Source organism: Coregonus clupeaformis, unplaced genomic scaffold, assembly GCF_020615455.1.
Source record: "Coregonus clupeaformis isolate EN_2021a unplaced genomic scaffold, ASM2061545v1 scaf0107, whole genome shotgun sequence".
In the NCBI taxonomy this organism is placed as follows: Eukaryota; Metazoa; Chordata; class Actinopteri; order Salmoniformes; family Salmonidae; genus Coregonus; species Coregonus clupeaformis.
The window spans coordinates 467,766-480,677 of NW_025533562.1; the positions used below are offsets into that span (position 1 = coordinate 467,766).

Sequence of the window (12,912 nt, forward strand, 5' to 3'; positions counted from 1 at the left end):
TCTTAAAGAAGAAGTTACAGGTCTGTGAGAGCCAGAAATCTTGCTTGTTTGTAGGTGACCAAATACTTATTTTCCACCATAATTTGCAAATAAATTCATAAAAAATCCTACAATGTGATTTTCTGGAGAAAAAAAATCTCCATTTGTCTGTCATAGTTGACGTGTACCTATGATGAAAATTACAGGCCTCTCTCATCGTTTTAAGTGGGAGAACTTGCACAATTGGTGGCTGACTAAATACTTTTTCCCCCCCACTGTAGTACAGTCAAACTGCATATTTTGTGTTTGTCACAAATAATTCCTCTTTTCCATTATGCATTTGTGCAATAAACAGTAATACACCCACCAACCCAAATGGATCTACAGTTTATTTGTTACAAATTCTCACATTTGTCAGCAGCCCACTACGTAAAGTATAAGGCATTACATTGTATTGCATCTGCGTACCATGAAATCACCTCCCTTTTCAATGTCATACAAAGGGCAGGCAAAAGGACAAGAAAGTGATTGCACTAGTTGCTGCACATTTAATGCACAGGCAATTCCCCTTTTCAATAACACTGAACCACCGGGAGTTCTAGGAATGTCAGGACAAATAAACAGAAGTTTGACACAGCCAGAGACTCCTCAATTGATTGTTGGTTCCAACATAACAATAAGGCATACCATTTTAAACGCTTCTGAACTCCCCATCCCTTAACAAAATGATACTTTTTTGACTGCAAACTACAGTACAAGAGAAAAAGAGGGGGGAAAAGTAATAAGTAAAATAATTAAGGCATTTTGGCAAGTTGTGGGATGTTCATTCGGTCTTCTTAGACGGATGTCCCTTCCTTTGGTTGCTTGGGCTCCTCCTGGTGGAGAGAAAGTACCAAACACAAATAGGAATTTGAATAATCACTGTACAGAGACATACAAAGACCATCTGATAAAATAGTAACGAGGGCCCTAACAAGTCTAAACCACTGCCTGGACTCCGACAACTAGGGATGGGTTTATGTACAGTATACCAAAATATCGATACTGCCCAATCCAAAACTGACATGTTCTGGTATCGATACTCCGCTCACTTTTCTCTTGATTTAAGCATTGGTGATCCAGAGCAGAGGTAACTCGGCTCATTGGCTGTATTTGCAGCTGCGTTTCTTCCGTATTCATGCATTTTTAATCCTCCCTGTTTAAACCAATGGTATCGATATCGGCAATAATAGCCTGATAAATAATTCATATCATATCAAGACTGAAATGGGCAGTAAAAAAAAAGTTGTTTCATGTTGAAATTATCCAACCCTTGGGTTCGGTTTGCCGGACCCAGATTATGCCTAATCCGGGGCCAAAAATGATTCTCAATTGAGAATCTCCATTGAAAGTGCATTTTAGTCCAGGACTGGGCTTGTTCTGAATTCAGGAAACAGGCCATATGTGTCTCAATCTATTCAAGTGCTACTTTAGCCCTTCCTAATCACCTAGGGCCCGATTCCGATCCGAGTTAAGTATGCGTAAATGGAACGCATTTCCATTTTTAGGCACTTTTATATATTCTGACCTTGAACTTAAGCATGAGAATAGCGTGCTATTCATTTTGGGTGGAGATCGAATAAATGGAGGTGTGTCTACAGATACGCCATATTCTGACCTTGACTTAATCCCACCACATTTACGCGTGAGGAAAACATTAATAACGTCTAGGGGACTACCGGTTCCAAGTGGAAAAAGCATCCATAAAAAAATAAAATGGATAGAAATAACACCATTCTCCATGCACTGTAATTTACATCTTGATAAGAGCTATTGATAAGAGCTATTGATAAGAGCTAGGTAAATGAGTAATCCATTTGGATAAGGGAGTTGTAAATATGACACTTGTTTCAGATACATTTTACCTTCTAATCACTGGAGACAAATGTGAAACCAGTCATATGGCAGCAAACTGAAGCATATCAACTTTCTGTGCCATGATGTAGAGCCTTTTAACTTGCAGGGCACTCTCAAATATCTTAATTATAGGATTCCCCGACTTTCTCAGTTTCCTAATTTTGTCATGTTAAACATTAGCCACTATCAGTAGCAACCGTCAGCAGGCCTAATAACATATTCAACTGCCAATTTACTGTTTGTTCCGTTCAGTTGGTATAGCCTACATTATTCAATTTAATGATAGTTTCGTTTACCTTCATTTGCTTCCTCTGTAAACGGTGTCATGGCCATGTGGTTGTTGCTGAGGATCATTAGTAATAGTTGATCTTTTTTTTATTTTTTAAAGACATTAAATCGTTATGGAGCGGAGCGCAGACCAAGCAATAACAGTTTGAATCCGACGCGTGGCAGGCAATAAATTGATGAGGGTATAGCCTACTATTGTACACTATTCTCCCTATTATAATTCAATGTACACTAATCTTCAAACATTAACATGGGTTAAAGAACTGAAAATTGAAACACCGTTTTCTTTCTTTTGTCCGTAAAGGGTCTCCAAACCCGTTTATGGCTCTTAAATACTTCCTTAACCCTAAATAATCTGCAAGATCAGAGTATTTTTTTATTACCAATTCGTGCTGAAATGGAGATGAATATGCATACATTTAGATTTCTTTCTTTCATTGACCCCTAATATTCTGAACCCGTTCTCTCAATATATTCTATGGAGTCTGTCGACAATATTCGAGGGGAAAAAATGTTCACTGTATTTAAAGGGATGGCTTAAGATAAATGTACTGAAAACCTTGTTAAATGAAAAATCCACAAGAAAATCTGTTGGCCAGCAAGTGGGAGGGTTTTCAGCGTTGAATTACATTTATTCAGCGTGCGCAAGGGAACCACACCTGCAATATGGAGTTGGTCCCCCCTTTGCTGCATTAACAGTCACCACTCTTCTGGGAAGGCTTTCCACTAGATGTTGGAACATTGCTGCGGGGACTTGCTTCCATTCAGCCATAAGAGCATTAGTAAAGTCGGGTACTGACGTTAGGCGATTAGACCTGGCTCGCAGTCGGCGTTCCAATTCATCCCAAAGGTGTTCGATGGGGTGGTGGTCAGGGCTCTGTGCAGGCCAGTCAAGTTCTTCCACACCGATCTCGACAAAGCATTTCTGTATGGACCTCGCTTTGTGCATAGGGGCATTGTCAAGCTGAAACAGGAAAGGGCCTTCCCCAAACTGTTGCCACAAATTGGAAGCACAGAATCGTCTAGAATGTCATTGCATGCTGTAATAAGACCCTTCCTGGAACTAAGGGGCCTAGCCCGCAGTGGCTAGCTTTGCCTTGGCTGGCGAACAGTAGCTGCTAGGGGTAAGTTATAACCTACATTTGTGTTTTGTTTTTACATACTGGTAGCCAGAGTCGTTCAAGGGAATTCGGGACATGTGTGACTAGTTAACGTTAGCTTGGCCTCTCTGTGTGGTGCCGTGGGAGGACGGGTTTCTTCGTTGGCAGAAAGCAATGGCTAGCTAGTATGCTAACTATTCTAGCTAACTAACTGGCTGAATAAGTTGCGCCTCGCTCAAGCTGTCGGGACTAACCCACAATGTTAGACACGGACACGAATGATCTGCTTGGCGTGTTGACACACTTGGTGGTTTGTTGTGGCCCGAGTGTTGGTGCTAAACCGTGTTGTTGGAGCCCGGCATGCTAGTTGGCTGTGGCGTCATATGACTAGGTGCCTGGACGGTTTTCACGGAAGAATACTGTACCAAGTTAGCTAGCTGAATAAAGTAAGTTAGTCTATTCCTAGAAAACATTGAACCGCTGTGGTTTACAACAATTATGGTTTCTAGAGGTGGAAGTTGGGAGAGTTATATTTGGGTGGTTCAGTGAAACGTGTAGAATGTGAGGGAGGCCCCGCTCTCTCGCTTTCCCAGATGTTTAGCTCATTTCATTCCGATCTCCTTTGCATTTATTGTAGCCATTTGCTGCAGCCTGTCAACTATGCCTCTGTCTATCCCTGTTCTCTCCTCTCCGCACAGGCTATACAAACGCCTCACACCGCGTGGCTGCTGCCTCTCTAACCTGGTGGTCCCTGCACGCACGACCCACACGTGGAGTTCCAGGTCTCCGGCAGCCTCTGGAACTGCCGTTCTGCGGCCAACAAAGCAGAGTTCATCTCAGCCTATGCTACCCTCCAGTCCCTCGACTTCTTGGCGCTGACCGAAACATGGATCACCACTGAAAACACTGCTACTCCTACTGCTCTCTCCTCGTCTGACCATGTGTTCTCGCATACCCCGAGAGCATCTGGTCAGCGGGGTGGTGGCACAGGAATCCTCATCTCTCCCAAGTGGACATTCTCTATTTTTCCCCTGACCCATCTGCCAATCTCCTCATTTGAATTCCATGCTGTCACAGTCACTAGCCCATTCAAGCTTAACATCCTTGTCATCTATCGCCCTCCAGGTTCCCTTGGAGAGTTCATCAATGAGCTTGACGCCTTGATAAGTTCCTTTCCTGAGGATGGCTCACCCCTCACAGTTCTGGGGTGATTCAAACTCCCTACGTCTACATTTGACTCATTTCTCTCTGCCTCCTTCTTTCCACTCCTCTCCTCTTTTGACCTCCCCCGCTTGACCTCATCTTTACTAGATGCTGTTCCTCTACTAATCTCACTGCAACTCCCCTCCATGTCTCCGACCACTACTTTGTATCCTTTTCTCTCGCTCTCCTCCATCACTACTCACTCTGCCCCTACTCAGATGGTAATGCGCCGCCGCAACCTTCGCTCTCTCTCTCCCACTACTCTCTCCTCTTCCATCCTATCATCTCTTCCCTCTGCTCAATTCTTTCCCTCCAATCTCCTGATTCTGCCTCCTCAACCCTCCTCTCCTCCCTTTCTGCATCCTTTGACTTCTGTGTCCCCTATCCTCCCGGCCGGCTCGGTCCTCCCCTCCAGCTCCGTAGCTTGACGACTCATTGCGAGCTCACAGAACAGGGCTCCGGGCAGCTGAGCGGAAATGGAGGAAAAACTAGACTCCCAGCGGACCTGGCATCTTTTCACTCCCTCCTCTCTGCATTTTCTTCATCGATTTCTGCTGCTAAGGCCACTTTCTACCACTCTAAATTCCAAGCATCTGCCTCTAACCCTAGGAAGCTCTTTGCCACCTTCTCCTCCCTGCTGAATCCTCCCTCCCTCCCCCTCCCTCTCTGTGGATGGACATCCGATCCTCGTTTGTTAAGTCAAATGACACTGCTGGTCCTGCTCACACTGCCCTACCCTATGCTTTGACTTCTTTCTCCCCTCTCTCTCCAGATGAAATCTTGAGACTTGTGACTGCCGGCCGCCCAACAACCTGCCCGCTTGACCCTATCCCCTCCTCTCTTCTCCAGACCATCTCCGGTGACCTTCTCCCCTACCTCACCTCGCTGATCAACTCATCCTTGACCGCTGGCTATGTCCCTTCCGTCTTCAAGAGAGCGAGAGTTGCACCCCTTCTCAAAAAAAACAACACTCGATCCCTCCGATGTCAACAACTACAGACCAGTATCCCTTCTTTCTTTTCTCTCCAAAACTATTGAGCGTGCAGTCTTTAGCCAACTCTCTTGCTATCTCTCTCAGAATGACCTTCTTGATCCAAACCAATCAGGTTTCAGGACTGGTCATTCAACTGAGACTGCTCTTCTCTGTGTCATGGAGGCTCTCCGCACTGCTAAAGCTAACTCTCTCTCCCTCTTGTCCTTCTAGACCTGTCTGCTGCCTTTGATACTGTGAACCATCAGATCCTCCTCTCCACCCTCTCCGAGTTGGGCATCTCCGGCGCGGCTCAGTCTTGGATTGCGTCCTACCTGACCGGTCGCTCCTACCAAGTGGCGTTGCGAGAATCTGTCTCCGCACCACGTGCTCTCACCACTGGTGTCCCCCAGGGCTCAGTTCTAGGCCCTCTCCTATTCTCGCTATACACCAAGTCACTTGGCTCTGTCATATCCTCACATGGCCTCTCCTATCATTGCTACGCAGACGATACACAACTAATCTTCTCCTTTCCCCCTTCTGATAACCAGGTGGCGAATCGCATCTCTGCATGTCTGGCAGACATATCAGTGTGGATGATGGATCACCACCTCAAGCTGAACCTCGGCAAGACGGAGCTGCTCTTCCTCCCGGGGAAGGACTGCCCGTTCCATGATCTCGCCATCACGGTTGACAACTCTGTTGTGTCCTCCTCCCAGAGTGCGATGAGCCTTGGCGTGACCCTGGACAACACCCTGTCGTTCTCCGCTAACATCAAGGTGGTGACCCGATCCTGTAGGTTCATGCTCTACAACATTCTGAGAGTACGACCCTGCCTTACACAGGAAGCGGCACAGGTCCTAATCCAGGCACTTGTCATCTCCCATCTGGATTACTGCAACTCGCTGTTGGCTGGGCTCCCTGCCTGTGCCATTAAACCCCTACAACTCATCCAGAATGCCGCAGCCCGTCTGGTGTTCAACCTTCCCAAGTTCTCTCACGTCACCCCGCTCCTCCGCACACTCCACTGGCTTCCAGTTGAAGCTCGCATCCGCTACAAGACCATGGTGCTTGCCTACGGAGCTGTGAGGGGAACGGCACCTCCGTACCTTCAGGCTCTGATCAGTCCCTACACCCAAACGAGGGCATTGCGTTCATCCACCTCTGGCCTGCAGGCCCCCCTACCTCTGCGGAAGCACCGTTCCCGCTCAGCCCAGTCAAAACTGTTCGCTGCTCTGGCACCCCAATGGTGGAACAAGCTCCCTCACGACGCCAGGACAGCGGAGTCACTCACCACCTTCCGGAGACACTTGAAACCCCACCTCTTTAAGGAATACCTGGGATAGGATAAAGTAATCCTTCTACCCCCCCTTACCCCACCCCAAAGAAAGAAAGAAAAAAAAAACATATTGTAAAGTGGTTATCCCACTGGCTATAAGGTGAATGCACCAATTTGTAAGTCGCTCTGGATAAGAGCGTCTGCTAAATGACGTAAATGTAAAAACAGCCCCAGACCATTATTCCTCCTCCATCAAACTTTACAGTTGGCTCAATGCATTGGAGCCGGTAGCGTTCTCCTGGCTTCTTGTGCTGACGTTGCTTCCAACGGTTCCATTCTGTGAGCTTATGTGGCCTACCACTTCACGGCTGAGCCGTTGTTGCTCCTAGATGTTTCCACTTCAAAATAACAGCACTTACAGTTGACCGGGGAAGCTCTAGCAGGGCAGAAATTTGACAAACTGACTTGTTGGAAAGGTGGCATCCTATGACGGTGCCACGTTGAAAGTCACTGAGCTTTTCAGTAAGGCCATTCTACTGCCAATGTTTGTCTATGGAGATTGCATGGCTGTGTGCTCGATTTTATACACTTGTCAGCAACGGGCGTGGCTGAAATAGCGGAATCCACTAATTTGAAGGGGTGTCCACATACTTTTGTATATATAGTGTAAGTCTTTATACCAACTACTGAGAAGTGTGTAGGAAAGGCGTGCGTAAGAAATGCGTAATTTCCTAAGTCGGAATCGGGCCCCTACAGCATAGTGCATACTTCTAGGGTCTGCAGAACATTAATAAAGCCCCACTATACTCTGTTGAATATAGCCACATGCCACCAAAAGAGTTAAGCCCACTACCTACACTGGCATTCGATTGAAACCCAAACATGGGAATGGGGGGGAAAAGGGTTTTCCATAGAAGACATAAGTGTCTACACCCACACAGTGTAGGTCTATGAGCTGTGGTGGGCCTGCTAAATAAGGTGGTGCAGTGTGGTTGGCCTACCTTCCCAACAAGCTGGCTCTGCAAGGCTTTGACGGTGTCCTGCTCTTTGGCGAGCTGCTCCTGGGTGGCCTTGAGCATCTTCTGGAGCTTGGTGGCCGCCTGGCCAAGGTCCTTGGTTAGCTTCTTCTCTTTCTCCAGCCTCTCCTGGATCATTCAGACAACATACAAAATAAAAGTTATTCTAATTCTTAAAATATTTATTTAATCAATGGAGAGGGGAGGTAGCCTAGAGGTTAGAGAGGTAGACCAGAAGCCAGAAGGTTGCATTATTATTGGTAGTGTGGTATTTAATGTGAAATTACCAATAGGAATTATTTGTACTTTCTGGATATTACTTTTAATCATTGAACCAAACGGGTAACTTCTTGGTAACAATTGGTACTTCCTGGTATTCATTACAATGAATCCCCAAGTGACCGAGAAGTAATTATTGAGAAATAATTACGTCGAATTATGTTAAGTAGTTTCTAAGTGATTACCAGGTAATTAGTGGGGCAATACCTAATTTATTTTGTACTAGAAGTGTGTTACTAGTAGATTGTTTTTTGTTTTTACATTGTAGTGTGACATTAAAGCTGATGGACTCACAATAGCAACTATGAATTTGGCTTAAAGCCATGAGGCTGCTCACCACCTAGTGGGAACCGTAATGGCCTTCAGAGAAGGCCTAAGGATCTATAAAAATGTATATACAGTGCCATGAAAAAGTATTTGCCCCCTTTCTAATTTTCTCTACTTTTGCATATTTTTGATACTGAATGTTATCAGATCTTCAACCAAAACCTAATATTAGATAAAGGGAACATAAGTGAACAAATAACAACAATTACATATTTATTTCATTTATTTCATAAACAAAGTTATGCAACACCCAATTTCCCTGTGTGAAAAAGTAATTGCCCCCTTACACTCAATAACTGGTTGTGCCACCTTTAGCTGCAATGACTCCAACCAAATGCTTCCTGTAGTTGTTGATCAGTCTCTCACGTCGCTGTGAAGGAATTTTGTCCCACTCTTCCATGCAGAACTGCTTTAACTCAGTGACGTGTGGGTTTTCAAGCATGAACTGCTCGTTTCAAGTCCTGCCACAACATTTCAATTGGGATTAGGTCTGGACTTTGACTAGGCCATTCCAAAACTTCCAATTTGTTGCTTTTTAGCAATTTTCATGTAGACTTGATTGTGTGTTTTGGATCATTGTCTTGCTGCATGACCCAGCTGCGCTTCAGCTCACAGACGGATGGTCTGACATTCTCCTGTAGAATTCTCTGATACAGAGCAGAATTCATGGTTCCTTCTATTAAGGCAAGTCGTCCAGGTCCTGAGGCAGCAAAGCATCCCCAAACCATCACACCACCATGCTTGACCTTTGGTATGATGTTCTTACTGTGGAATGCAGAGTTTGGTTTTCGCCAGGCATTACTGGAACCATGTCGTCCAACAAGTTATACTTTTGAATCATCTGTCCATAGAACATTTTAGAACGTTCTTCCAAGAGTCTTGATGATCATCCAGGTGCTTTTTGGCAAACTTGAGTCAACTTTTTGGACGAGATGCGCAGCTGGGTCATGCAGCAAGACAATGATCCAAAACACACAATCAAGTCTACATGAAAATTGCTAAAAAGCAACAAATTGGAAGTTTTGGAATGGCCTAGTCAAAGTCCAGACCTAATCCCAATTGAGATGTTGTGGCAGGACTTGAAACGAGCAGTTCATGCTTGAAAACCCACACGTCACTGAGTTAAAGCAGTTCTGCATGGAAGAGTGGGACAAAATTCCTCCACAGTGACGTGAGAGACTGATCAACAACTACAGGAAGCATTTGGTTGGAGTCATTGCAGCTAAAGGTGGCACAACCAGTTATTGAGTGTAAGGGGGCAATTACTTTTTCACACAGGGAAATTGGGTGTTGCATAACTTTGTTTATGAAATAAATGAAATAAATATGTAATTGTTGTGTTATTTGTTCACTTATGTTCCCTTTATCTAATATTAGGTTTTGGTTGAAGATCTGATAACTTTCAGTACCACAAATATGCAAAAGTAGAGAAAATTAGAAAGGGGGCAAATACTTTTTCATAGCACTGTATACTTATTTAACATTAATTTTTTATCTTTACAATACTTGTAATAATATTCTGACTTCATCTCTTCAGTTTGTGTTAGAAAGAGAAGGCTTAATACGAATAGAAAAAAATGATCCAAATCAGGATTTCCTTTGGTGATCTCTGGGTAGAAAAATCTAGCACAGCCAGCCATTGGCTAGGCCTTCAGAAGCTGGACAGAAGGCCTCTGCCATTCAATTGTATTAGAGCAGAATTTTGGAGTGACAGTGGAACGAACAAATCAAATTTTGACTTGCAATGGATGGGACCTTTTTTTTTTTTTGCACTAATGTCCTTGGCCTTCTCATAGACACATTACTACTGAGAGCGCAAGAGGTAATGAATTCATAATGCAGAATGAATACAGCAATACACTAATAGGTTATCGTCTGCCAGAAAACCTTAAAGAAGAAGAGGGCACAAGAGAAAATAATCAGTGTTGCAAGCTTTAGTTTTCCCAAGCTAACGCTAGTAACGTTAGCTAGCTTGTGTTGTAGTAGTGTGACAATGGCCACGGTGGCCGCAGCAGCTGTTATCAACTTCAAGGTGGATGTTGTTGCTAATTTGTTAGGGTCACCCTTTTCAAGATTAACTTTCAAACTTCGTTTACAAATTATCATCATCTGGTGAGTGGCACTGTTTTTTGTTGCAGCTCACTTGCTGTTAGCCATCTCTGAAAATAATGACTGAAACATTGTTGCATTGAAACTTTAGATGAACGTGATAAAATATATTTGCAATGGGAAGTAGTAGGTGGTTTGTTAATTTCATTTGGAACATGAAATGGTTTTTGCATTTGTATTGGTATGATTTCATGGGGCCTACTGGAGTGAATGGGCTGCTCATTCTTTAACATTATTTGACGTTGTGTGAGACTGCTGTCGCCTGTATCAGCCGTGTCTATATGTTTGACCAAAATTGTCTCTCCTTCAGTGCCATGGAGTGCACAGGTATTACAGTCGCTGTCCGTTCAGCACCATGAGGCTGTCACCTGTCACCTTTGACACCGTTGTTGTCGCTATTGGTGATAGTGGTGTTGGCTACCATAAGTTGTGTAAACAGTGCAATATTTTATGCTGTGTTTCATGTTGTGTCTATGCCGGTTGTCGCTGTGTGTGCGGCAGCCCAAAGCACGGCCAGGGCTGTTTGATTCATTCCTAATGTCATCAAAAAGTATTCCTCTTCCTTCACTAGAACTAGAATGGTCCGACTACAGAAGATATGTCGGGTGCATTAAGTGATGCTATGTTTTCTGTTATTTTCTAGATTTTTTGGTTTGATAACGTGATGGAAGATTTTTGGTCCCTCTGAAAGCCTAGGTCCTATAGTCACGGTTCGCCACTGCCACCACCACAAACGGGTCCAGTTTGGTGTGCCATTACAGAACCATGTCGGAGGTTGTTGATAGCATATTTGGTTTAGATACGAGTCGGAAGCAGCTTTCCTAAGCCATCTAATAGGACGACCTGTGAAGTCCATGTCGGTGAGAGAGGTAGAGAGTAAAGAAGTAAATGAAGACAGTGGTAAGCACCTTGAGTTCTCCTGTGGAGCAGTCTCCTGCTGCCTTCATTTGGTCCATCTGTGTCAGCAGGTCAGTCACACACTTCTGAGTCTGCAAGGGGAGAGCAAAAAGATTTAAGAACAAAGATTAAGTAAATGGTCGTAGATAGAGATAAAAATGCCATTGGCAATACAGCCCAAATATAACGACTGATTGGCTCCAAAGACCGACAGACAAATGATGTGGTGGTATCCGAGAGTTTGGGAATAACATAAGGTAGAAAAAATAAGAATTCACATTGGACAATAAAGTTGTACTGTATTGTATGACCGATATGTCACGAGTGAGCGGATTGAGTAAAAGAAGCTGTACGATTTCTGTTCCATACTGCGCTCATCCAGATGTGATCACTGGTGACCAACTAATGATGAAAGATGCAGTAGAAATACTGTGGGAATGCATTAAGTAATACATTGAAACATTGGATCAATTAACACTTATCGAACGTTCATTTCTTTAAGGAGATAGGAATTCTGACCTTAAATGTTTTTATTATTTTTGACAGCACAGCTGGAAATGTAGAGAGGGAGACAGTAGGGGCATAGACAAAAAGGGTGGCCGAGACAGGACTCCAACCCCGGTTGCCAGGGGTATATTTGGTTGGGAGTTTAGACTGCTACACCAGACTCTTACCATGTCAGTTGTATACTCACTATATCGCAAACATATTAAAGACATTCTGCTGAAACCATGACTTTATTATGACTTACCTTGTCAAAGTCAACGGCCAGCTGCTGTCTCATCTCTTCCTCCGTTTGCAACTTGTTTGTAGTCTGCTCCAGTTTGGTTTGGACCTGAGATAATACACACACAAAAACTGGTCAGTCCAATCACTCCCCCCAGAAAGACCACATTGGGGGGGGGGGGGGCGGTAGGACACAATGTGGTGGTGTATGGGCCAGTCCCGCAGCAAAGTGTGAAGAGGTTTTCCAAAACGGTGAGGTTAGAACAAGTAGACACCTGAAGGGCCATCTCTGGTTCAGGTGAAACAAGCAAGCTGTGCTGGTCTTCCAAAGTGGTCTGTTATGCAATGTACCAAACAAGCATCAACAAAGAAAACCTCACTCACTCACCACTGAGCTCTGGCTATTTAAAAAATACATTTGAAGGGTGTTAGCGTTTTGCTGTTTCAATCAAGTTTTTCTTACAACAGCCACTGGTGCAGCGCCTCAGAATATGGGACTTGCAAACACACACACACAGGTTCATGCAAGGAAGCAGACAACTAGAGTTAAATAGGCATTTAATTGCTATAAAACGTTTGCGTTTTATAAAGCACATAGTGTGGTTAACGTATAGCAAAAGCTGCTGCCTTTGAGAACTATCAGACAGAATAGATCATGTGTAATGTGAAATTGTTTTTACACTGGATTCTGCTGCTTCTGATCTGAATGATGTCCAAAAAAATTTCATAACAGCTAATAACTGAAAATATGAAATATTATTGAATTGTATAAGGGCATAATGACAGCGTGACGACATGCCGTACATTATTATTTAGATACAGATTGGTCTCTAATAGGTTAGT

At 44.0% G+C, this 12,912-nt stretch overlaps 1 protein-coding gene across 3 annotated transcripts in view; it reads right to left on the bottom strand.

Annotated features, from left to right (window-relative positions):
* Positions 1 to 350: 350 nt before the first annotated feature.
* Positions 351 to 12,912, bottom strand: part of LOC121572658 (ribosome-binding protein 1) — a 54,853-nt gene continuing 42,291 nt past the window's right edge. For all 3 annotated transcript variants that reach the window (XM_045213368.1, XM_045213369.1, XM_045213367.1), the window contains 4 exons: positions 12,095 to 12,178; positions 11,355 to 11,435; positions 7,717 to 7,860; positions 351 to 854 (listed from right to left, as the gene is read on the bottom strand). In XM_045213368.1, the coding sequence (XP_045069303.1) occupies positions 816 to 854; positions 7,717 to 7,860; positions 11,355 to 11,435; positions 12,095 to 12,178 (348 nt within the window). In that variant the 3' untranslated portion in view covers positions 351 to 815. The remainder of the gene's footprint in view (positions 855 to 7,716; positions 7,861 to 11,354; positions 11,436 to 12,094; positions 12,179 to 12,912) is intronic.